We start from the raw sequence: 24497 nt of genomic DNA on the forward strand, positions 1-24497 counted from the left end.
TCAGTAGAAATACTGGAACAAACGCTTATGAAACAAACGCCCTAAAAACACCCAGAACTTTGACAATTACTTATATTTACCCATGTGGTTCTCCCCTACCCTGTGCCCCTTCCTCCCCTCCAGAAGCAATGGCTGTTTTGAAGGGAGTGGTCTTCACTCCCTTCCTCTTTTTACAAAAAAGCTTTACGGAAGCATTGTATCCTTACAAATTATGATTTTCTGGTTTAAGTTGTTATATGTTTACACAAAGATATGCTGTGTTTAGGCTTTTAGGGGTTAACTTTTCCACTCACAATTCCATTGCTAAGCTCCACTGAATATCTGAGTAGGCGAAGAGATGACAGCTGATCACTAGTGAGGCCAATGTTCACTGCTTGTCTGGGCTAATGTTGGTTTTAGGCCAGCCTGCGGCCTGGAGAAATTGTATTTGCTGGTACCCGGGTCATGCTCCGTAGCTCTGGTGTACTTACCGGCTCCGTTTTATGGAACTTGGAAAAGCATATTTTTATTTGTAAATGATTATAGATATTTGTAAAGATCGAGCCCTTATTTTGATGACAGCTGTGTTAAAACGCTTGGTGCTCAATTACTGGCAGCCTTATTAAAGGGAAGAAGGCACTAAGCGGGTGAGGCAGGGACTTGTCCTTTGATTTCAGCACCGAGTACGCAGAGTCCTGGGCCTCCTTGCCCCACGCAGTCCAGGCCAGCCGAGGTCTTTGGCCTCGGTGAGCCCAGGAGCCAGCTGTGGTGCTGTGGGTGGCCCTCTCTGGGCCGCCTCACTGTGGGTTTACTCCTCCGGGAACAAGGAGGCAGGCATTCTCCCCATTTCCCATCTTGGGCAATACAGACTCAGCGTGGAGCAGTGGCTTGTTTTAGGCCCCCTAGATGGGCAGGCCAGAGCCAGGACCCGAGCCCGGAGCCCAAGCAGGGAACCTCGCCCCTCTCCCGCTTCCAGAAGCCAGAACGAAGACGCTCCTCCCCTTCCTCCCGCCCTCCCAGCCCGCGTGCTCCGGGAAAGGGGAGGAGCTCTCCCGGCTCCTGTGACACCGTCGCCACGGCAACGCGGCCATACTGGCCCCAACGGACCGGGGGTTCTGGGCTGAGGCGGCCGCGGCCTCGTGGGCAGAGACGGCGGCATGGACAGCCTCTTCGTGGAGGAGGTGGCCGCCTCCCTGGTGCGGGAGTTCCTCAGCAGAAAGGTGGGTCGCGCCGCCTCCGCCGCTCGGGGCCGCCGCTCCAGGGTTGGGGCGCAGTCTGGGGGTGCTCTGCAAGCCCCGCACTTCGCGGAGGGAGAGCCGCCCCTGCCGCCGCCTGCCCCGGGGATGCCCGACGGGAGCGCCGCTTTCCCGGCCTGCCGAGACTACATTTCCCAGGAGCCATCTGGCCCCGCGCAGTGCCCGCCCGCCACGCCGGCCCGTGGCCTCCGCCCTGCGCAGGCATCTCGCCCCTCCGGCGGGGGACGTGGCGCGGGACCCCGGGGACGGGGCCGGTGGGCGGCGGCCTGCTAAAGCACAGCCGCCTGGTCTGGGCCCCGTGGCCCGTCCCGGCACTCCCATCGCACCGGGAAAGAACGTCCCCCCGCCGGGGGAACCCAAGGGGCTGAAAAGCGTTCCCGATGGGTGAACCCTTCAGTCGCGCTCCGAGGTTGCAACCTAGTTGTTTTGAACTTCCATTGTGTTGCACCGGAAGACTTTGCGGAGTACTCAAAAGTTGGGGAGGTCCTTAGCAGTCATCTGCAATGCAGGTGGGGACACCGTGGGAAAGAGGTTACTGCGGATGCCAGTGTAGGAACAGCCAGTATTCCTCATTATAACTGTACAGAGTGACTCACGGCTTGTCACTCACGGTGTCCTGTGGAGCAGGGGCCGTGGGCAGTTGTTTGGATTAAACATACATAGAAACAAAATCATTTTTTTTTTAGAGATTTTATTTTAGTTCTTAAGTAATCTCTACGCCCAAAATGGGGCCGGAACTCACAACCTGGAGATCAAGAGTCACATGCTTCTCCCAACTGAGCCAACCAGGTGCCCCAACAAAATACTTTTTTGAATGGAAAAGGGGAAGGGCTTTGGAATCAGGTGGAGGGTTCAAAAATAGCAACTGGTTAGCAGTGTGAGCTTGGGTCCGTTACTCACTGCCTCAATGTCCGTATCTGTAAAACAGGCCTAATAAGACTCACTCTGCAGATTTATGATGAGGACTAATAATAACATATGGGCCGGTGCCTAGGTGACTTCGTTGGTTAAGCTACCCAGTTTGGCTCAGGTCATGGTCTTGCGGTCTGTGAGTTGGAGCCCCCCATTGAGCTGTGTGCTGACAGCTCAGAGCCTGGAGCCTGCTTTAGATTCTGTGTCTCCTTCTCTCTTTGCTCCTCCCCCGCTTGCATTCTGCCTCTCTCTCTCTCTCTCTAAATAAAGACATTAAAAAATAAATAACATATGGGCAGTCCCCAGGCATTGCATCTGGTACATAGTAGGTACCTGTGTTCAGCAGTGTCTACACCCCCATCTCTTTTATGCATCTGTTTTGAAAGTATCTTTCTTCGCTTTAAAAAAAATTTTTTTTAATCAAAAAAATTAAAATTTTTAAAAAATGCAGTGTGTGTTCATTGTATTTGCTCTGTTTTTATGGTTACTTGACCTTCCGTCACCAAGTCCTGGGCACACATTGGATATCAGTGACACAGCCTTGTGAGGCTGCCCACCATCATCATTTCTTTTTTAATTTTTTTAAAAAAAGTTTTATTTATTTATTTTGAGAGAGAGAGAGCACCAGCCAGGGAGAGGGGCAGAGAGAGACGGAGAGAGAGCATCCCAAGCAGGCTACCAGCGCAGAGCCCGATGCGGGCTTCGATCTCATAAACCAAATTGCGAGATCATGACCTGAGCCCAAGCCTAGAGTCGGATGCTTAACTGGCTGAGCCACGCAGGCGTCCCCCATCGTTTCTTTTAAGTCTGGGCCACCAAGCAAAGCTCTCAGAGAGTTTTCCTCCTGGCTTTCCTTTCTTGAGTACAAATGAAATCTAAAGTCCTCCGTGGATACCTGAGGCTCTCCCCTGTAGTCTGACCCCAGCTGAGCACCCCAGCGTTGGTTCCAGCCTCTCCCACTTGCTTTCCCCTGTTCCACTTGTGGCCCCCCCCAAGTCTGTTTCCTGCAGGAGGTCTTCTTGGATAAGTCCCGTTGGAATAACTGACTTAACCTTGTCTGTGGCTTGCTCATTGACAGTCACATTATAGTTTATACATCTGTGGTTTATACGTCTGTTTCTACATCTCACCCACTAGACCAGTCCACAGAACTGATGCCTGATCTGGGTTGAACCTTGGCAGTCGTCTGGTTCACTGGGCCTCCTCTCCCTGCCATTTTTTTTTTTTTTTATATATATGAAATTTATTGACAGATTGGTTTCCATACAACACCCAGTGCTCATCCCAAAAGGTGCCCTCCTCAATACCCATCACCCACCCTCCCCTCCCTCCCACCCCCCATCAACCCTCAGTTTGTTCTCAGTTTTCAACAGTCTCTTATGCTTTGGCTCTCTCCCACTCTAACCTCTTTTTTTTTTTTTTTCCTTCCCCTCCCCCATGGGTTCCTGCTAAGTTTCTCAGGATCCACATAAGAGTGAAACCATATGGTATCTGTCTTTCTCTGTATGGCTTATTTCACTTAGCATCACACTCTCCAGTTCCATCCACGTTGCTACAAAAGGCCATATTTCATTTTTTCTCATTGCCACGTAGTATTCCATTGTGTATATATACCACAATTTCTTTATCCATTCATCAGTTGATGGACATTTAGGCTCTTTCCATAATTTGGCTATTGTTGAGAGTGCTGCTATGAACATTGGGGTACAAGTGCCCCTATGCATCAGTACTCCTGTATCCCTTGGATAAATTCCTAGCAGTGCTATTGCTGGGTCATAGGGTAGGTCTATTTTTAATTTTCTGAGGAACCTCCACACTGCTTTCCAGAGCGGCTGCACCAATTTGCATTCCCACCAACAGTGCAAGAGGGTTCCCGTTTCTCCACATCCTCTCCAGCATCTATAGTCTCCTGATTTGTTCATTTTGGCCACTCTGACTGGCGTGAGGTGATACCTGAGTGTGGTTTTGATTTGTATTTCCCTGATAAGGAGCGACGCTGAACATCTTTTCATGTGCCTGTTGGCCATCTGGATGTCTTCTTTAGAGAAGTGTCTATTCATGTTTTCTGCCCATTTCTTCACTGGGTTATTTGTTTTTCGGGTGTGGAGTTTGGTGAGCTCTTTATAGATTTTAGATACTAGCCCTTTGTCCGATATGTCATTTGCAAATATCTTTTCCCATTCCGTTGGTTGCCTTTTAGTTTTGTTGGTTGTTTCCTTTGCTGTGCAGAAGCTTTTTATCTTCATAAGGTCCCAGTAATTCACTTTTGCTTTTAATTCCCTTGCCTTTGGGGATGTGTCGAGTAAGAGATTGCTACGGCTGAGGTCAGAGAGGTCCTTTCCTGCTTTCTCCTCTAAGGTTCTGATGGTTTCCTGTCTCACATTTAGGTCCTTTATCCATTTTGAGTTTATTTTTGTAAATGGTGTGAGAAAGTGGTCTAGTTTCAACCTTCTGCATGTTGCTGTCCAGTTCTCCCAGCACCATTTGTTAAAGAGGCTGTCTTTTTTCCATTGGATGTTCTTTCCTGCTTTGTCAAAGATGAGTTGGCCATACGTTTGTGGGTCTAGTTCTGGGGTTTCTATTCTATTCCATTGGCCTGTGTGTCTGTTTTTGTGCCAATACCATGCTGTCTTGATGATTACAGCTTTGTAGTAGAGGCTAAAGTCTGGGATTGTGATGCCTCCTGCTTTGGTCTTCTTCTTCAAAATTCCTTTGGCTATTCGGGGCCTTTTGTGGTTCCATATGAATTTTAGGATTGCTTGTTCTAATTTCGAGAAGAATGCTGGTGCAATTTTGATTGGGATTGCATTGAATGTGTAGATAGCTTTGGGTAGTATTGACATTTTGACAATATTTATTTTTCCAATCCATGAGCAGGGAATGTCTTTCCATTTCTTTAAATCTTCTTCAATTACCTTCATAAGCTTTCTATAGTTTTCAGCATACAGATCCTTTACATCTTTGGTTAGATTTATTCCTAGGTATTTTATGCTTCTTGGTGCAATTGTGAATGGGATCAGTTTCTTTATTTGTCTTTCTGTTGCTTCATTGTTAGTGTATAAGAATGCAACTGATTTCTGTACATTGATTTTGTATCCTGCAACTTTACTGAATTCATGTATCAGTTCTAGCAGACTTTTGGTGGAGTCTATCGGATTTTCCATGTATACTATCATGTCATCTGCAAAAAGCGAAAGCTTGACTTCATCTTTGCCAATTTTGATGCCTTTGATTTCCTTTTGTTGTCTGATTGCTGATGCTAGAACTTCCAGCACTATGTTAAACAACAGCGGTGAGAGTGGGCATCCCTGTCGTGTTCCTGATCTCAGGGAAAAAGCTCTCAGTTTTTCCCCATTGAGGATGATGTTAGCTGTGGGCTTTTCATAAATGGCTTTTATGATCTTTAAGTATGTTCCTTCTATCCCGACTTTCTCAAGGGTTTTTATTAAGAAAGGGTGCTGGATTTTGTCAAAGGCCTTTTCTGCATCGATTGACAGGATCATATGGTTCTTCTCTTTTTTTTTGTTAATGTAATGTATCACGTTGATTGATTTGCGAATGTTGAACCAGCCCTGCATCCCAGGAATGAATCCCACTTGATCATGGTGAATAATTCTTTTTATATGCTGTTGAATTCGATTTGCTAGTATCTTATTGAGAATTTTTGCATCCATATTCATCAGGGATATTGGCCTGTAGTTCTCTTTTTTTACTGGGTCTCTGTCTGGTTTAGGAATCAAAGTAATACTGGCTTCATAGAATGAGTCTGGAAGTTTTCCTTCCCTTTCTATTTCTTGGAATAGCTTGAGAAGGATAGGTATTATCTCTGCTTTAAACGTCTGGTAGAACTCCCCTGGGAAGCCATCTGGTCCTGGACTCTTATTTGTTGGGAGATTTTTGATAACCGATTCAATTTCTTCGCTGGTGATGGGTGTGTTCAAGCTTTCTATTTCCTCCTGATTGAGTTTTGGAAGAGTGTGGGTGTTCAGGAATTTGTCCATTTCTTCCAGGTTGTCCAATTTGTTGGCATATAATTTTTCATAGTATTCCCTGATAATTGTTTGTATCTCTGAGGGATTGGTTGTAATAATTCCATTTTCATTCATGATTTTATCTATTTGGGTCATTTCCCTTTTCTTTTTGAGAAGCCTGGCTAGCGGTTTGTCAATTTTGTTTATTTTTTCAAAAAACCAACTCTTGGTTTCGTTGATCTGCTCTACAGTTTTTTTAGATTCTATATTGTTTATTTCTGCTCTGATCTTATTATTTCTCTTCTTCTGCTGGGTTTAGGCTGCCTTTGCTGTTCTGCTTCTATTTCCTTTAGGTGTGCTGTTAGATTTTGTATTTGGGATTTTTCTTGTTTCTTGAGATAGGCCTGGATTGCAATGTATTTTCCTCTCAGGACTGCCTTCGCTGCGTCCCAAAGCGTTTGGATTGTTGTATTTTCATTTTCGTTTGTTTCCATATATTTTTTGATTTCTTCTCTAATTGCCTGGTTGACCCACTCATTCGTTAGTAGGGTGTTCTTTAACCTCCATGCTTTTGGAGGCTTTCCAGACTTTTTCCTGTGGTTGATTTCAAGCTTCATAGCATTGTGGTCTGAAAGTATGCATGGTATAATTTCAATTCTTGTAAACTTATGAAGGGCTGTTTTGTGACCCAGTATATGATCTATCTTGGAGAATGATCCATGTGCACTCGAGAAGAAAGTATATTCTGTTGCTTTGGGATGCAGAGTTCTAAATATATCTGTCAAGTCCATCTGATCCAATGTCTCATTCAGGGCCCTTGTTTCTTTATTGACTGTGTGTCTAGATGATCTATCCATTTCTGTAAGTGGGGTGTTAAAGTCCCCAGCAATTACCACATTCTTATCAATAAGGTTGCTTATGTTTATGAGTAATTGTTTTATATATTTGGGGGCTCCGGTATTCGGCGCATAGACATTTATAATTGTTAGCTCTTCCTGATGGATAGACCCTGTAACTATTATATAATGTCCTTCTTCATCTCTTGTTACAGCCTTTAACTTAAAGTCTAGTTTGTCTGATATAAGTATGGCTACTCCAGCTTTCTTTTGGCTTCCAGTAGCATGATAAATAGTTCTCCATCCCCTCACTCTGAATCTAAAGGTGTCCTCAGGTCTAAAATGAGTCTCTTGTAGACAGCAAATAGATGGGTCTTGTTTTTTTATCCATTCTGATACCCTATGTCTTTTGGTTGGCGCATTTAATCCATTTACATTCAGTGTTATTATAGAAAGATACGGGTTTAGAGTCATTGTGATGTCTGTATGTTTTATGCTTGTAGTGATGTCTCTGGTACTTTGTCTCACAGGGTCCCCCTTAGGATCTCTTGTAGGGCTGGTTTAGTGGTGACAAATTCCTTCAGTTTTTGTTTGTTTGGGAAGACCTTTATCTCTCCTTCTATTCTAAATGACAGACTTGCTGGATAAAGGATTCTCGGCTGCATATTTTTGCTGTCTAGCACCCTGAAAATCTCGTGCCAATTCTTTCTGGCCTGCCAGGTTTCAAAAGAGAGATCAGTCACGAGTCTTATAGGTCTCCCTTTATATGTGAGGGCACGTTTACCCCTTGCTGCTTTCAGAATTTTCTCTTTATCCTTGTATTTTGCCAGTTTCACTATGATATGTCGTGCAGAAGATCGATTCAAGTTACGTCTGAAGGGAGTTCTCTGTGCCTCTTGGATTTCAATGCCTTTTTCCTTCCCCAGTTCAGGGAAGTTCTCAGCTATTATTTCTTCAAGTACCCCTTCAGCACCTTTCCCTCTCTCTTCCTCCTCTGGAATACCAATTATGCGTATATTATTTCTTTTTAGTGTATCACTTAGTTCTCTAATTTTCCCCTCATACTCCTGGATTTTTTATCTCTCTTTTTCTCAGCTTCCTCTTTTTCCATAACTTTATCTTCTAGTTCACCTATTCTCTCCTCTGCCTCTTCCATCCGAGCTGTGGTGGTTTGCATTTTGTTTTGCATTTCCTTTAAAGCGTTTTTCAGCTCCTCGTGACTGTTCCTTAGTCCCTTGATCTCTGTAGCAAGAGATTCTCTGCTGTCCTGTATACTGTTTTCCAGCCCAGCGATTAATTTTATGACTATTATTCTAAATTCACTTTCTGTTATATTATTTAAATCCTTTTTGATCAGCTCATTAGCTGTTGTTATTTCCTGGAGATTCTTCTGAGGGGAATTCTTCCGCTTGGTCATTTTGGATAGTCCCTGGTGTGGTGAGGACCTGCAGGGCACTTCCCCTGTGCTGTGGTGTATAACTGGAGTTGGTGGGCGGGGCCGCAGTCAGTCCTGATGTCTGCCCCCAGCCCACCGCTGGGGCCACAGTCAGACTGGTGTGTGCCTTCTCTTCCCCTCTCCTAGGGGCGGGATTCACTGTGGGGTGGCGTGGCCCGTCTGGGCTACTTGCACACTGCCAGGCTTGTGATGCTGGGGATCTGGCGTATTAGCTGGGGTGGGAAGGCAAAGTGCACGGCGGGAGGGGGGGCAGGCTTAGCTCGCTTCTCCTTAGGTGATCCACTTCAGGAGGGGCCCTGTGGCAGCGGGAGGGAGTCAGATCCGCTGCCGGAGGTTTGGCTCCGCAGAAGCACAGAGTTGGGTGTTTGCGCGGAGCGAGCAATTTCCCTGGCCGGAACCGGTTCCCTTTGGGATTTTGGCTGGGGGATGGGCGGGGGAGATGGCGCTGGCGAGCGCCTTTGTTCCCTGCCAAACTGAGCTCTGTGGTCCGGGGGCTCCGCAGCTCACCCTCCTTTTGTCCTCCAGCCTTCCCGCTTTCCGAGCAGAGCTGTTAACTTATGACCTCCCAGATGCTAAGTCGCGCTTGCTGTCGGAACACAGTCCGTCAGGCCCCTCCGCTTTTGCAAGCCGGACTCGGGGGCTCTGCTTGGCCGGCGAGCCGCCCCTCCGCCCCGGCTCCCTCCCGCCAGTCCGTGGAGCGCGCACCGCCTCGCCGCCCTTCCTACCCTCTTCCGTGGGCCTCTCGTCTGCACTTGGGTCCGGTGACTCCGTTCTGCTAATCCTCTGGCGGTTTTCTGGGTTATTTAGGCAGGTGTAGGTGGAATCTAAGTGATCAGCAGGACGCACAGTGAGCCCAGCGTCCTCCTATGCCGCCATCTTGGAACTTCTCCATTTTTTTTTTTTTTTTTTAAGTAGGCTTCACACACAGCTTGGAGTCCACGATCTGAACTCACGATCCTGATATCAAGAACTGAGCTGAGAGCCAAGAGTTGGATGCTTAAGCAACTGAGCCCCCCAGGTGCTCCTTTCTCTCTCTCTCTCTCTCTCTCTCTCTCTCACTCTTTTTTTTTTTTTTTTTTTTTTTTTTAAATCTGGGCACACTAAAGCTCTGACACGAGAAAGGGGTTGCTCACGGTCACTCAGAAAGTTGTGGGGACGCCTGGGTGGCTCAGTCAGTTAAGTGTCTGATTTCAGCTCAGGTCGTGATCTCACGGCTCCTGAGTTCGAGCCCCACATCAGGCTGTGCGCTGGCAGTGTGGGGCCTGCTTGGGATTCTCGCTCTGTCCTCTCTCTCTGCTCCTGCCCCACTCGTGCTTTCTCTCTGTCTCAAAATTAATAAATAAACTTTAAAAAAAGATAAGGTTGTGTAGAGCTGGGATTGCAGTCCAGAGCGACTGCTTTCCTCCTCACCTTCTGCTCCAGAGCAGAGACCATGTACTCCCCTCCGGGCTTGGCCCCAGGCAGGTAGAACCTAGAGAGGTCCCATCGTGGTGTGAGGTACCTTCTAGTCGTCTGTTCGTTTTCTCAGATCCTCATAACCGTCCTGGAAGACAGGAATACCTGTTCCCTTTCACGTAAAGACGATCATGAGGAAACGTGCCCCTGGTGCACAAGTTAGATCTTGTCACATTCCTCTACTCAAAACACCCTCCACGGGCTTCTTACTTCAAGCAGAAGAGAATCTGAGGAAAAGCCTCACCAGGGCCTGCAAGGCTCTCTACGACCCTGCTGCAGGCCGTGCCTCCGACCTCACCTTCCACTGCTGCCTCACGTGCCCCCTACCCTACATCGAATCCAGCTACACTGGCCCCTCCAAGCATGGCCGGTCCTCAGGGAGAGCCATGATAGTCTCCCGCAATGTCAGGGCCTTCCAAGGTGACTCTTCTGGTGCCCCAGCCTCCCTCTCCTGCGGTGACTTGTCCCCATCCCACCTCCGTCACCCTTTTCCAAGTGGTCATGTCCTAGGCCTGTTGTTCCCAGCAGGGCACCCTTTCTGTCATCTGTCTGGGCATTCTGTCATTCCTCACTTGTGGCTCACCTCCCTCAACAGCCCGGCATAAACTGTTCTTCAGTCTCACTCACGTCTGCATTCCACAGTTCCTGCCAGCTTTCCCCGGCCCGACCCCCTGGCCCCCGGCCCCGTCGTGACCTCTCCCCACTTCTTACCCACCCTTCATTATAGTCACACCCTCAACAACGTGCTCACCTCCTTTGCCCTCCTCTTCTTGCATCATAGCCCCCCACCCCCACCCCGCCCCAAGTTTTCAAATTCAGCCAGGCCTCCTCCATGCCTGCCCTGCAAGCTGAGCGAGGCTGGAGGAAAACACAGCACCGTGTCCACGTTTTCACGGCCCTTCACCATCCCCCCGCCCCAGGCATGCCTGCGTACCTGGTTAGCCCTCTCCAGCCCATTCCCTCTCTCCGCTCTTGGATGACCGTTTCATACCTTCTCTCTCCTCCAATCCCAAAGCTTCTTCCCCATTCTCAGGTCACCGGGGAAGCAGAAGAGGTCTTGAGAAAACTCCGAGCAGCCTGTACCACCACAGTTGCTAGCCTTCCTGGGCCTGAGCCATCACTCCAGCCTCTGTCCGGCGCCTACGAGGGAATTCTCCATACCCCTGGGGAAGGCCACCCTCTCCCTGCATGCCTGTCCCTGCTAGCCTGCTCAAGAACACTGCTGTCGTCACCTCTTTATCGCATATCTATTTTTCCTTTTCTACTGTCGCTCCTACAGAATCCCATCCTGACCCTCAAGTCCCTCCAGCTATTGGCCCATTTTTCTTCTCTCTTCTATAACCAAACCCCATGGAAGAGCTGTGTGTGCTCCGATTCTAATCCTGCTTCGGGCTTGCTCTAACCCACTCTAATCCGGCTTCTGTCCCCACCAATCCTTGGAAACAACTCTTGTCAAATTTGCCAATGATCTTTAATTTTCAGTCCTCACACTTCTTGATCTAACATTGTGTTTGGACAGTTGATTGTTGACTTTTGTGAAATGGTGCGGTGGGGGCGGGTGAAAAGAACAGCATGGACTGATTGTATTTTTTTTTTAATTTTTTCTAATGTTTATATTTATTTTTGAGACAGAGAGAGACAGAACATGAGAGGGAGAGGGGCAGAGAGAGGGAGACACAGAATCCGAAGCAGGCTGCCTCCTGGAAGCTCATTCTGCTTGGCTTCTGGAGACCACCTTCTCCCACTTGGCTTCTGCTATGATTCTTTGCTGGTCCCTCTTGTTTTCTGGAGCTGTATGAGCTGGGGACTCAAAGACTCAATCTTCTTGGCTTCTCTCATTTTCTAGATGCCTCTGCCGGTCTACTGGATCCCAGTGCTGTCAATATGCTGATCATTCCCAAATGCCTGTCTCTGGCCAAGGTCTCTCTCAGAACTCTTACATTCTTTCCCACTGCCGATTTTGTATTTCCACGTGGATATGCAATAAATATCTCAGCACATCCCAAACCTAATTCCTGATTCCCTCTGTGTCTTGCAATTTTCCCCATTTGAGTAGGCAGTGTCGCTGTCTTTCTGGTTGCTTGGGCCCAAACCTTTGCAATCATTCCTGGCTTTTTTCCCTTTCGTATACCCCACATCCAGTCCATCAGCCCATCTGTTGGCTTTAGCATCAGAGCACATAGAGCGCATAGCCACTTCTTTCCACTTCTCTTGCAACCACCCTGGTCCAAGCCACCTAGAGAGCATCCTAACTAGTTTCTGCTTAATACCTTGTCTCCAAAAAATCTGTTCTCAACCTAGCAGCCAGTGATCCTTTAAAAATACAAGTCAGGGGCATCTGAGTGGCTCAGTTCGTTGAGCGTCTGACTTCGGCTCAGGTCGTTGAGCGTCTGACTTCGGCTCAGGTCGTGATCTTGCAGTTGACAAAGTTTGAGCACCGCGTCGGGCTCTGTGCTAACAGCTCAGAGCCTGGAGCCTGCTTCGGATTCTGTGTCTCTCTCTCTCTGCTCCTCCCCCTCTCATGCTCTGTCTTTCTCTGTCTCAAAAATAAATATAAACATTAGAAAAAATTAAAAAAAATACTATCAGTCCATGCTGTTCTTTTCACCCACCCCCACCACACCATTTCACAAAAGTCAACAAGGCCTTTCCTTATCAGGCTCTGGGCAGCCTCTCTGACCTCATTTCCTGCGACTTTCCCCTGGTCATGCGACTCTAGCTGTACTGGCCTCCTGTGACTGCCACGGGGCCTTTGCACATGCTGTTCCTTGCCGAGAACACACTTCTCCCAAGTGTCTGCATGGCCTGCTCCCTTACTTCCCTCAAGTCTCTGTTCTAATGGCACTTAATCATGAAACCTTTCCTGACTACCCTTTTATTAAAGTATCACACCTTTCCTTCACCCCCTCCTGGTCCTTTCTGTCTCTTGCTCTGCTAAACTTTCTCCCCCCCCCCCCCCCCCCCGCTGCCAGCGTTTTATGTTTGTTCCCTTTTCCCCACCGAATATAAGCTCCACGAGGGCTAGGACTTTGATCCGTTTCCTCCTCTGCCTCCAGCAGCCGAACTAGTGGACCAGTGATTCGTTCCCTTCATTTCACAGATGGGAAAACCGGAAGATAGGAGTGAGCATAAGTAGCTGACTATGGAAAACAGTGTCCCTCTTCTGTGTCTCTGCTCTCCCCATTTTATCTGTCTCCATAGTAGTGCACGTCAGCAGCTGCTGCACTGTACGTGTACCCCTTTGTTTGTGGTCCGCTTCGCCAACAGAATTTCTGCACCCTGTGAGGGGGTGGGGTTTGTCTTATTCCTTATGTATATCCTGCATCTCGAAGAGCCCGCCACCTAGTAGGTGCGTGGGAAATGTTTGTTGAGTCATGACGATTAAACGAACCAATGAGACCAAGGACTGGCTGATTCCCGAGGACATCCTTGCCCACTGCTCTGGTGGTTTTCAGACGTCAGTGTGTACCACGGTCCCAGCGAGTTTGTTAAGTGTGCCAAGACTTGCCGATCTGAACTGTTGACAAACGTGAAGAGTTATCTAGCAGAGAGGGACTCTCGTTATGGTTTCTGCCTCACTCCGACTGGAAGGAAAGCCGTGGGGAAGGTGCTTGCTGTGAGCCCCACCTCTCCTTCTAGATCCCTCTCCCTGGAGTGCCCACACATGCCCCTACCTTTTCCCCAACATGTACACCCATTTCTTTCTGTTCTCCCTCCTCAACTTCCTTTTTATTCTCTGTGGTTCAAGGTTGTGTTGGTACCTCTTTTTGTTTTCACAAATTCTTCTTCCCTCGTTTCATGACAGGCAACAGGTCTTGTCTTGTTTGCCCATCAGCAGGAGCCTCTGTGAGATTCTGAACACAGAGGCTGGGAGAGAAATTGAGGCCTGGTAGCACTAGGGTCTGGATCGTGAAGAGCAGAGGGGCCCCTTGGTGCCAGGCTGAACTGTTTGTGAGGCATCTCTTCCTTCTCTACTGCTCTGTGATCACCGGAGCCTGGGGAGGTGGGCAGGTAGTCGGTTCTTTTCCAAATGAAGAAGCCAGGTTCCTGGGAAGCATAGCGCCTGTCATTGCCAGACTATGTTTTAGCTGGGCCTTCTGGGAGGTCAGGGCTGGATGACGGCAAGTAGCTTTCCTGGGAACTCAGCAAACGTTTACCATGTGCTTCCAGCGGGCCCCAGGCCTGACCTTGCTGACTCACAGGCTGGGATGGCGGAACCCCGTGTCATGTGATCCTACTGTGTTACCCGGGCAAATCAACCCTTGCTCCCACCTGAGAAAGGAATCATTATTGGCCTTTTGCTTATTTCTTTTTTCCTTTTGCTTATTTTTATGTGTTATTTATTTATTTATTTATTTATTTATTTATACTTTAGAGAGAGAGAATCTTTTCTTTTAATGTTTATTTTTTTTTTATTTTTTTATTTTTTAAATTTTTTTTTTCAATGTTTATTTATTTTTGGGACAGAGAGAGACAGAGCATGAACGGGCAAGGGGCAGAGAGAGAGGGAGACACAGAATCGGAAACAGGCTCCAGGCTCCGAGCCATCAGCCCAGAGCCTGACGCGGGGCTCGAACTCATGGACCGTGAGATCGTGACCTGGCTGAAGTCGGACGCTTAACCGACTGCGCCACCCAGGCGCCCCTTTTAATGTTTATTTTTGAGAGAGAGAGCGAGTGAGCACGAGCAGGGGAGGGGCAGAGAGAGAGGGCAACAGAGGATCTGAAGCAGGCTCCACACTGACAGCATCGAGCCCGATGTGGGGCTCCAACTCGTGAACCATGAGGTCATGACCAGAGCCGAAGCTGGACGCTCTACCGACTGAGCCACCCAGGCGCTCCTCCTTTTGTTTATTTTTAAAGCTTCATATTCTGTGGCTCCAAATCTGTCAAACCCAGAGCTCCTGAGCCAGCCTTGGGCGAGTCAGTAACCTGAATCTCACTTTCCTTTTCTTTAAAATGGGCCAACAAGTCCAACCTTAGCTCAGCCCATGGGGTCACTGTAAGATTCAGAATAATAATTATGAAGATGTCGAGTGTAAAGGTTATATAAAAATAAATTCTCAAGTCAGCTTCTGGTGCTTGCAGTATCCTTGCAAGGAAGGCAGGACAGGAATGATCATAATGAACATCAACAGGCTTTTGTTTATAACCTGCATCAGGGAATGAAAGGTTTTGGTTTAAAATGAAAAGAATGATTCCGATTTCTTCCCACAGGGCTTAAAGAAGACATGTGTGACCATGGACCAGGAACGCCCACGCTCCGACCTCAGCATAAACAGCAGAAACGATCTCCGCAAGGTTTTGCATCTTGAATTTCTCTACAAGGAGAACAAGGTACATGCTTTTAAGGTGTGGTGTAATGTTCTGGAACTGAGATTGGCAATGTCAGAGCACTCGTGGGCCCGGCCAAGCTGTCGGAGATGGGTGGCGGGAGGCTTGCCGTGCCTGTGGCCGGGGAGAAACAGACCCAGCCAAGTGCCGACAAATCCCAAGTGTGAGTTGGGCTTCCAGCCTCAGGGAGGCCCTGGGCCGCCACTGTGGGCTTATTGCTTATGTGTGGCTATGAAGCTCACTTTGAACCTGGGCCTATGACAGTTATTCCCTGTGCTCCCTCCTCCCTCATGAGGCTGTGTTTAGTCAGACTAAAGAATATAGTGGGTTATACTAAAATTTTCCATTCCCTGCCTGTGTAAGATTTTCCTTCTTCAGTTCTGAGTAATAGCTTATTTTTGAGTCCACTGTGACATTTAATTAGGCAGACCTGGGGCTTGGGCTCAGCTAACCCTGGTGCACCTTAGTTGAGGTAGCAAATGGAACAGCACTTCTTTGGTTGGGGGGCTGGGGGGCTCCCCTGACCCCTCGGCCTTGTCCCTCCCTCCCCCTACCGGCTGTTACAAGCTTCCACGGCACGGCGCCGTGTGCTTTTTCCTTTGTTGTGCTCAGCACACTTATAATAGACTGTGTGGTAGTTTAATTAGTATCTGCTTCCCGACCACCTTGGATGCGGCAGGAGGCCAGAGAGGGCATCTCTGTTGTTCACTATTGTATCCCCTACTTAACATGTTGCCTGAGGCCACGGCAAATGGTCCATATGTATTTGTGGATTCTATGACTGACTGAATGAAAGAAGCTACCATTCTGGCTTAATTGCTTTTTCTGCTATGAACACGGTATCTTCTTCTTTTTTTAATGTTTATTTATTTTTGAGACAGAGAGAGACAGAGCATGAATGGGGGAGGGTCAGAGAGACAGGGAGACACAGAATCTGAAGCAGGCTCCAGGCTCTGAGCTGTCAGCACAGAGCCTGATGCAGGGCTCGAACTCACAGACTGTGAGATCATGACTTGAGCTGAAGTTGGACGCTTAATCGACTGAGCCACCCAGGAGCCCTAAACACGGTATCTTCTAATTTGCTTGAAGAATGGGCTCTCCAGTAGGTATTGCCTTGTGGTAGGGAATAGTGTCAGAGTTGGAAAGAATCTAATGATCATGCAGTTAAGCATTTATCATAATTTTTTGAAAAGGCAATAAAATGATATTTCCTGCAGAAGTCCAGATATGCAAAACAAAGAAGGGAAACCCCCTAGTTAGATTGGGGATAAAGAGGACTTGCCTTCTTGGCCTTTTAGGGCAGCCCCTCAGGGCTGGACTAAGCAGCTCTATTTTTTATTTTATTTTATTTTTTAAGTTTATTTATTTTGAGAGAAAGAGAGAGAGAGAGAGTGTGTGAGTGGGGGAGGGGATGAGAGAGAGGGAGAGAATCTGAAGCAGGTTCCATGCTGTCAGCACAGAGCCCAATGCAGGGCTCAAACTCATGAGACCTTGACCTGAACGGAAATCAAGAGTTGGACGCTGAACTGAGTCACCCATGTGCCTCAAAGCTTTGAAATTGCTGATAGAATGGGCGACCCATCTGGAGGAGCTGTGAGCCAGAGAAACGTGGCTTGTCAAGATCTCACAGTGACTTACGGGGTAGGGGTGAATCTAGAACCAGGTCTAATTCTCAGCCCTACTATAGTAATGGCAGTCAAGCTTCCTGTAATTGTAACCCTTTACTCAAACAATATCTTAGCAGATGAGGTTAGAATGGGAGTGGGACGCCCCCCCCCCCCAGCCCTCCAAGGCTATTTCTGAGACATCTGGAAAAACCTTAGAGCAGCTCAAAACCTGCCCTTGCACGTGTCACATAGCCCAGGGAGGAACCCAGGCCAAGTTTCCCTCAAATGAACAATGGTATCAACCTACAGGAACACTTAGGTTGCCACAAGTTCCTGTGCCTGACTTTGATGAGAAAAGGGCAGTGGCAGCCAGGTGAAGTCCTGGCATAGGTTCAGTAAAGACATCAGATCGATGCCCTTCATCCTTGGTCCCGGTGTGATACCGCTGCCCCTCCACCGCTTCTGTGTGGTCAGCTGGGGTCCTGTAGACCCCAGCACCAGACACTCAGCAGATCTCCATTGGCTGCATTTCAAGGCAGCAGAGTAGACTGTATATTTTAGAAAGGCTTTTCCATAGAAAGTGAGACGGGTAACCAGAAAATCAAATAACCCTGCTGATGCACTGGGATTTTTTATGTAAATGCAACTTTACTTAATTTCCTGGAATCATCTTTGCCATTCAAGTTATTTTTATTTCTGCACTATAATATAGTCTCCCTAAGGTAATAATTATCTGAAGATACTTAAGATATTTTCATTAGATCTTGGTAAGTGCCCTGATTATTTGATTTTTACAGTAGTTATTATACAATGAAATGAGCTTATATTTTACAGAAAGACATATTTATTAACCTATCTATCGCATAATGATTTTGACATTTGCACAAAGCTAGCCTGCTTCTAGGAAAGCCCTGCGATTTAATGTTAATTCCAGGAACTTGTTTTTCCCTATTAAAGATACAATATATAAAAATGCCAATGTAAAATTAAGTTTTTGAAAAATGGTGTCTAGATTCATATAAAGGCTGTGAAGAGCCACAAAGTATAATTCGTGTAACGCAGGGCTATAAATCTCTCGTACTGAAAGAAAAATAGGACGGTCTAAATTAATTATGCAACGCCTTTCCCCTGACTCTCTTCCTTGTGAGTTTCATTTAGACTTAGACAAAATAGTTCTTTTGGGCCCCATTCTAAAAAAATAAAGCTGTCCCCTTATTTTGACTGCCTGATAAATCTGTTGCTGTTGGTCATAACCCATTTGGCTGCGGGTGTGGGTCCCAGGATTTTGCTGTGCAGAGCAGGGGAATAGGAAGAGGGAAGGACTGGATGTGCCTGAGGGTCCTCTCTGTGCCAGGTTCTTTGTCAGGCACTATATTGCTCCGATTGCAGACTCACCAAATGTCCCATGTCTGACCACACTTCCCAACAGCTTGGTGTTCCTGGGCAAGTGGGGTGGGGACTGACACAGTTCCATGGCCCGAGGTCAGCCTGTGGATTGCTGCTTGGATAACTATGTCCAGCTTACTTAGGGGAATTTTAAGAGAAGTCAGGACTCCAATCTTTGCAATTCTGGCTTAGTAAGATACAGCAGGACCTGGGAATATGTATTTTTAAAACCTCCAAAGATGATATTTGGTATTGTCAGGATTGGGAAATACTGATATCATTTCTTTCTAAAACCGACCACTAAAGAGTTTCCTTCCTTCCTTCCTTCCTTTCTTTCTTTCTTTCTTTCTTTCTTTCTTTCTTTCTTTCTTTCTTTCTTTCAAGATTCTGGTGTAGATTGAGTCAATCCTGATGGCCTCTCATGTTTTTTGCAATAGACTGCTGCAGAAGAGTCCCTGTGGTCCCCAGTGTCCAGTGTTAAATGCAGAGCACACAACCTTAGAGCACATTCGGGTCCCAAGTATTTATAAACTTGTAGAGTTAATGATCCCGAAAAAAGGTTTAGTTTTTTTTTAAATGAAAAGATATCTATTTTCTAAAATTACTCCTAGGAGAAAAACCAAGAGGAAATTTTCTTGGGTATTCTTCTATTCGTATCATATTTTATTACAGTTGTTCATCGGATCGCCTGACTCATGCATCGGATGATAGTTCTTTTAGGATAGAGATTTTTGTCTTCATCTCTGTTATACCATGGCACCTCACACATGGTAGGCAGTCACTGAATACTTGCTGAAAGAAAGAGTGTATGAATGAATAAGAAGCTGATAAACTATGTCAAAGAACTAGACTAGTCATCTTTTCCACCTTTCCCCCTGAAGTTGTACCTGTGGTTAATGATATTTTTTCTTCCAATGATAGGCAAAGGAAAATCCTCTAAAAACAAACCTCGAACTCATTACCAGATACTTTCTGGATCACTTTGGGAATACTGCTAACAATGTCACTCAAGAAACACCAATTCCTGCACTCTCAATTCCAAAGAAAAATGTCAAATCACCACCGAGATGCTCAGAGACCACGCTGGTGAATATATATGACCTTGCAGAGGAAGATGCAGGATGGAGAACATCGTTGTCAGAAACAAGCAAAGCCAGGTATCTCTTCTTATTTACACTGTGAGTTAGTTTCCTATCACTGCTGTAACAAATGGCTATAAATGCCGTGGCTATAACAGTCAGGGTTTTCCAGAAAAACAGAACCAATAGGAACCAGCAGGATGTGTGTGTGTGTGTGTGTACATACATGTAAATATATACACACATATATGTGTGTATATGTATTATATATACATATATATATATATATTATTTTAAGGAGTTGGCTCACATGATTGTGGGAGCTGGCAAGTCTGATATCTGTAGGGCAGACTGGCACACTAGAAACTTAGGCAGTATTCTGTGTTATAGTCCTGAGGCAGAATTCTCTGGGAAACCTCAAGTTTTGCTCTTAAGGCCTTCAACTGATTGAATGAGGCCCACCCATATTATCTAGGGTAATCTTCTTTACTTAAAGTCAACTAATTATAGATGTTAGTCCTATCTTAAAAACACCTTCATGGAAGCATCAAGGCTAGTATTTGTCCAAACAACTAGGCAACATGGCCTAGCACAGCTGACATGAAATTTAACCATCACCGTGTCTTAAAGCAACACAAGTATATTATCTTACTTTCTGAGTAAGATAGTTCTGAGGTCAGAAGTTCAAAACTGGTCTGGGTTAATGACAAGGTGTCAGTAGGGCTTGTTCCTTCTGGGAGTTTTTGGGGGGCAAATCTGTTTCCTTTCCTTTTTTGGCTTCTAGAGGCTGCCTGCATTCCCTGGCTTGTGGGCTGCTCCCTCTGTCTTGAGGGCAATCACTCCAGCTCTGCTTATGTCATTGTATTCTACTCCAGACACTGACCTCCCTGCCTCCATCTAGCAAGGGCCCTTGGTGACTCCAGTGGGCTCTCCCAGATAATAGAGGATAATCTCAAACTTTAACACATGTGCAAAGTCCCTTTTCCACGTAAGATAGCATTCATGGGTTCTGGGGTCAGGGCATCTTTGGGGGGCCATTATTCAGCTTCCACATAGTGTGCTTTCAAATTCCCTGTTGTGGGGCACTGTTACCTTTCTCTGAAGGCCTTGGGAGTAGAGGAGGATGCGAGGGGGATGCTCATGGTTCAGATGTTTAACATTTGTCAGGTTTAGGGGCTTGCTTCATTTGCATTTTCTTAAAAACGAAACAAAACAGGTACAGAATTCCCAAAACAAGTTATAACACTGTAGAATTAGACACATCTGAAAAATAAGGCCTTTTGGACCTCTTGGGGAGAAAATGAATTGGGATTCTGGATTGAACTTCCATTATTTGGAAAGCAGTTATGTTACATTACAAACTTAATAGCCGCCTGTAGTCACCACCAGTGAGTCTAACTCCCCGGGACTGGGTGTTTCCTTCCGGCTTTGTTGAGAAGCATTTTCTTTCCTGAGGGTAGCCAAAGTATAGGGTCTGGGCATCGAGCTGCCAAAGGATGAGCACCGTTAAAAAACATTAACACAAGTCTTCGGATGTAAAAGTGAATCAGGGTGGTGCGGAAGAAGACGGTTTTTCTTCGGAGATGCTCACCGCCTGGCTGGGAAAATAAATATTTCTGAGACGATGAAGAGCGAGCAAAAGAAAGTAGTCGAGGCTCCCGAGTTCCACCCGGTTGCCCAAGCTACTATTTGGGTGTTATCCTTGACTTCTCCTAGTCTATCATTTTGCCTCCATGAGTCCTTAATGACACTAGACTCTTTCCTACTTTTCTCTGCCCCGACAGCAGTGCTTCAGTTCATACCCTCCCCTCTTGCCTGCACTGACTCCCACCGGCTCTTCCCTGGTCTCTAGGCCTCTAGTGATCTGCTCGAGTGCACCCTCCATCTAAGAGAGCATGAGCTTCCTACAAACGAGTCTGGCTCTGCTGGCTTCCCCACGGAAAGGCCTTCAGATGTTTCCCATGGCTTCCAGGAAAAATCCAAACTCCTAAGGGTAACTTGCAAAACTCTTTCCACAGTCAGCCTGCGTGGCTCACTTGGGCCTGTCCTGCTTTTACAGGCCTCTGTGTTAGTGCCCGGGGCCTCTGATTATCTCCTGCCTACTCATTCCTACAGACTCCATGCTGTCCTCTCTGCAAGTCGTTCTCAGCTTCTCCAGGCTGATTCTGAGCCCTTCCTCTGCCGGACATGCCCCAGTCATGGCACATATGACCGCTTCTCTCACATGTGACCCAGTGCTTGGTGATAAGCAGCTTGGCACAGAGCAGCAGTCAGCACCCCTTTAGGCCAGAGTCTAGTGGTAGAAAGCATCCTAGCCTGTGTCAGAAAGGCTCCGGGTGATCCGTCACAGATCATAGGCGAATATCCTTTTTATCTGGGTCTCTGGCTCTGTTCTTTCTCATTTTTGTTATTCCTCCTTGCTTACCTCCCTGTGTTTCACCTTCTTTTGTTCTCTTGCTCTCTCTCTTTAACATACACCCCCCCCCCCCCCACACACACACACAATCTATCTTTCTTACTCTCAATGCCGAGCAACCCAGGAAAGAAGGCATTAGTATGCCCAACTTAACTGGACATTAACTGAATAGTTGTGGGAAAATTTACCACAGGTCTCTATCCACCAATCTCAATGAGGTGCAGTAAGACTGGGTTCCATGTAACTCATGACTGTATTGAAGGGCTATGGTTTTCTATAACTTGGGTCTGGAAAAAGGATGCTCTTTATATTTGAGGATACACAATATCTAAGGATATTTGAGGAATCCTGTCATGGGTCATCAATTCTGATTTTGTTTCTTGTTTCGTGGTCTTATTTTATAAGTCAGATTTGCCCTGATATGAAAGTATTTTCTGTTCTTTACCTTAACGATAGGCACTGGCTGGTTAGAACCCTGGCTGGTTAGAACCCTCGCATAGTTATGAATGGGCTTGCTCTGTGTGCCTGTTGAATGTGGAATTTGTTATCAATGTTAGCTGTTCCTTTTGGGGAATCTGTCTTAATGGAGATATATCTTTTTTTGCAGACATGACCGTCTTGATGGGATTTTACTTGGTATTTGTATCACAAAAGGCCCCCACACCAAACGTACGCCCAGCAGGCCTGTCCCAGGTGTGAAAGTCCCCCGGGCCCGCAAGGTAGAAGACTGTAAGGATTACGTTGTCATGAAAACTTCCCTGGACACGAAAGGATGGGAGAGAGATCAGGCCAAAGGTCTGGCCTGATTGTCCGAGGCATGATGACCGGGCCCAATCGCCAGTTCCCCACAGGTAGGGTTGCTGATCTCACTGCTCGTGTGAGAGTGGAAAGTGAGAGGCAGGCAGGGCTTAAGGAGCTGCCTGGGATCATTGGAGGGTTCCCCACGACGTAGTCCAAGAAGCGGGGAGCTGTGAGCTGGGATGGGAGGAACACCTGCCTGTGTCTTCTCTGGTTGTACTGTCAAAAAGACAGTACATGACTGTCAGCCAGACAGTGTATGATCCTTATGGGATCATGGCCAGGCCTCGTTTCCTTCCCTGCCCTCAGTTTACCCACCATGTCAATGAGGTGGATGCCATGGCTTTGTCTTCCTTTGCTGAGTGAGAACACATGTATCTTCTAGTTTTACCTTTGCCATTCAGGAGTGGTGGGTGACCCATCCGAGTCTAGAGAAAATCTTTTTTATTTTTTTAAGACATCATAGTTAAAAGGGTAAAAGAAATCCCAACCCTAATAGTCTCATTTGCTTTGCTTTAAAAAGAAATTCTAATAATTTCACATCATTCTTTTATAGTCTTCCTTAAGGAGGGGCTCTGGTAGGGTCGCATTAGGTGGGGGGACTAAACCAAATGAGAGAATGAATATAAAAGGAGTTTGTGAAACAGCAAAGAAACAGAAAACCAAAGGAAAACCAAACACCAAGTCACAGTGTAGTATTAGTCAAACGAGGGAGCCTGAGCAAACCCACATAGGTCATCGGTGCCCATGGCTGGTCACGTCCTGTCCTGTGCTGCATGGCTAGATGTGGGCTGTGGCTCTAGAGGCTGGTGTTTTTCTCCCATTTCACTTGGAATCAGGACATAAAGAAGCCGACCCTCTCCCTGCCTCTGCCTGCGTCTTGTGGGGTTTTGGTCAAGGTCTTTATTCCTCTTGGCCGTGGTCATGTTTGTTAGATCAGATGGCTAAGGCTCTGCCGAGCACTGGGATTTCACAGCCTGGAGATGGTCCTACAGTCTTGGTGTCCAGATCAAGGAGGCGAACCAGTGTGTGGCTCACAGTGCACGTTCACATCATGTCCCATCCTCGTGTCTTGTATTTGGAGAGGGACTGGACCATGCCTAGAGGAAAGCCACCAGGAAGGTGAAGAGTTTGGCGGAAGTGGCAAAATTTGGGAATGTTTAGTTTTGGGAAGAGAAGACAGAAGGTGGGAGGAGGGGCAGAACAGAAGAGATTTCTTCCAACACGGATGTAGGAATAACCCGGTCCCAGGATGGCAAATGCCTGCAAGTGCCCAATGCTGTGCCTGCAGCAGACATTGCTAGTGAGCTCAGTGTTCTTTTCCTGTCAAGCCTGGATGTGACGTCACAATCTCCTGGGCATCTTCGGCCGGTGCTCCAAATGGGTGGGACTGGAGTGGCGAGGGAGATGATCCCTATCAGGCCTCTTGAGCTTAGGCTGTGGGCCTCCTGAGAGCAGGGACTCTGCCATACTTGTGTGCAGAGCGCAGTGTGGGCTTGCTGGCCCTTTGTTGGGGTGATTGGTGTAGCCTGGCCTGATGTCTCTTGAGAGCACACCTGGGACCAGCAGGTGGAGGCCCGTATGAGGAACTTCAGTCAGAGATGCTTCAGGAGGAGAGCAGGCCATGTCGGAAGTAACTAGACTAGTTGGGTCAAGGGGAAACCAGGGACGCTCTCTGCTGGAGACATTGTTTTACACCCTATCAGTGGTTCTCAAACCACTGTAGTCTCAGGGTCTCTCCATATTCATAAAATTACTGAGGGACCTGAAGAGCTTTTGTTATATGGGTTATAGCTGTTGACATTTGCCACGTTAGAGATTAAAACTGAGCAATTAAAAAAAATATTTACTTACTAAACCATCAACAATAGTAAACCCATTACACTTAATACAAATAACATGTTGTGAAACCAAACCCCGCCCCCCCCATATTTTCCAAAACAATAGTGAGATGAGGAGCACTGTTTCACATTTTTGCAAATCTCTTTAAGTCTGGCTTAGTAGAGGATAGTT

General features: G+C 46.9%; 1 protein-coding gene across 1 annotated transcript in view; it reads left to right on the forward strand.

The window, feature by feature from the left end:
- The first annotated feature begins 1092 nt into the window (after positions 1–1092).
- Positions 1093–24497, forward strand: part of MINDY4 (MINDY lysine 48 deubiquitinase 4) — a 116219-nt gene continuing 92814 nt past the window's right edge. Inside the window, 6 exon segments of the mRNA XM_030308184.1 lie at positions 1093–1199; positions 15082–15201; positions 19113–19348; positions 22294–22448; positions 22451–22512; positions 22514–22537. Of these exon segments, the coding sequence (XP_030164044.1) occupies positions 1137–1199; positions 15082–15201; positions 19113–19348; positions 22294–22448; positions 22451–22512; positions 22514–22537 (660 nt within the window). The 5' untranslated portion in view covers positions 1093–1136.

This window comes from Lynx canadensis, chromosome A2 (assembly GCF_007474595.2).
Source record: "Lynx canadensis isolate LIC74 chromosome A2, mLynCan4.pri.v2, whole genome shotgun sequence".
Taxonomy (NCBI): Eukaryota; Metazoa; Chordata; class Mammalia; order Carnivora; family Felidae; genus Lynx; species Lynx canadensis.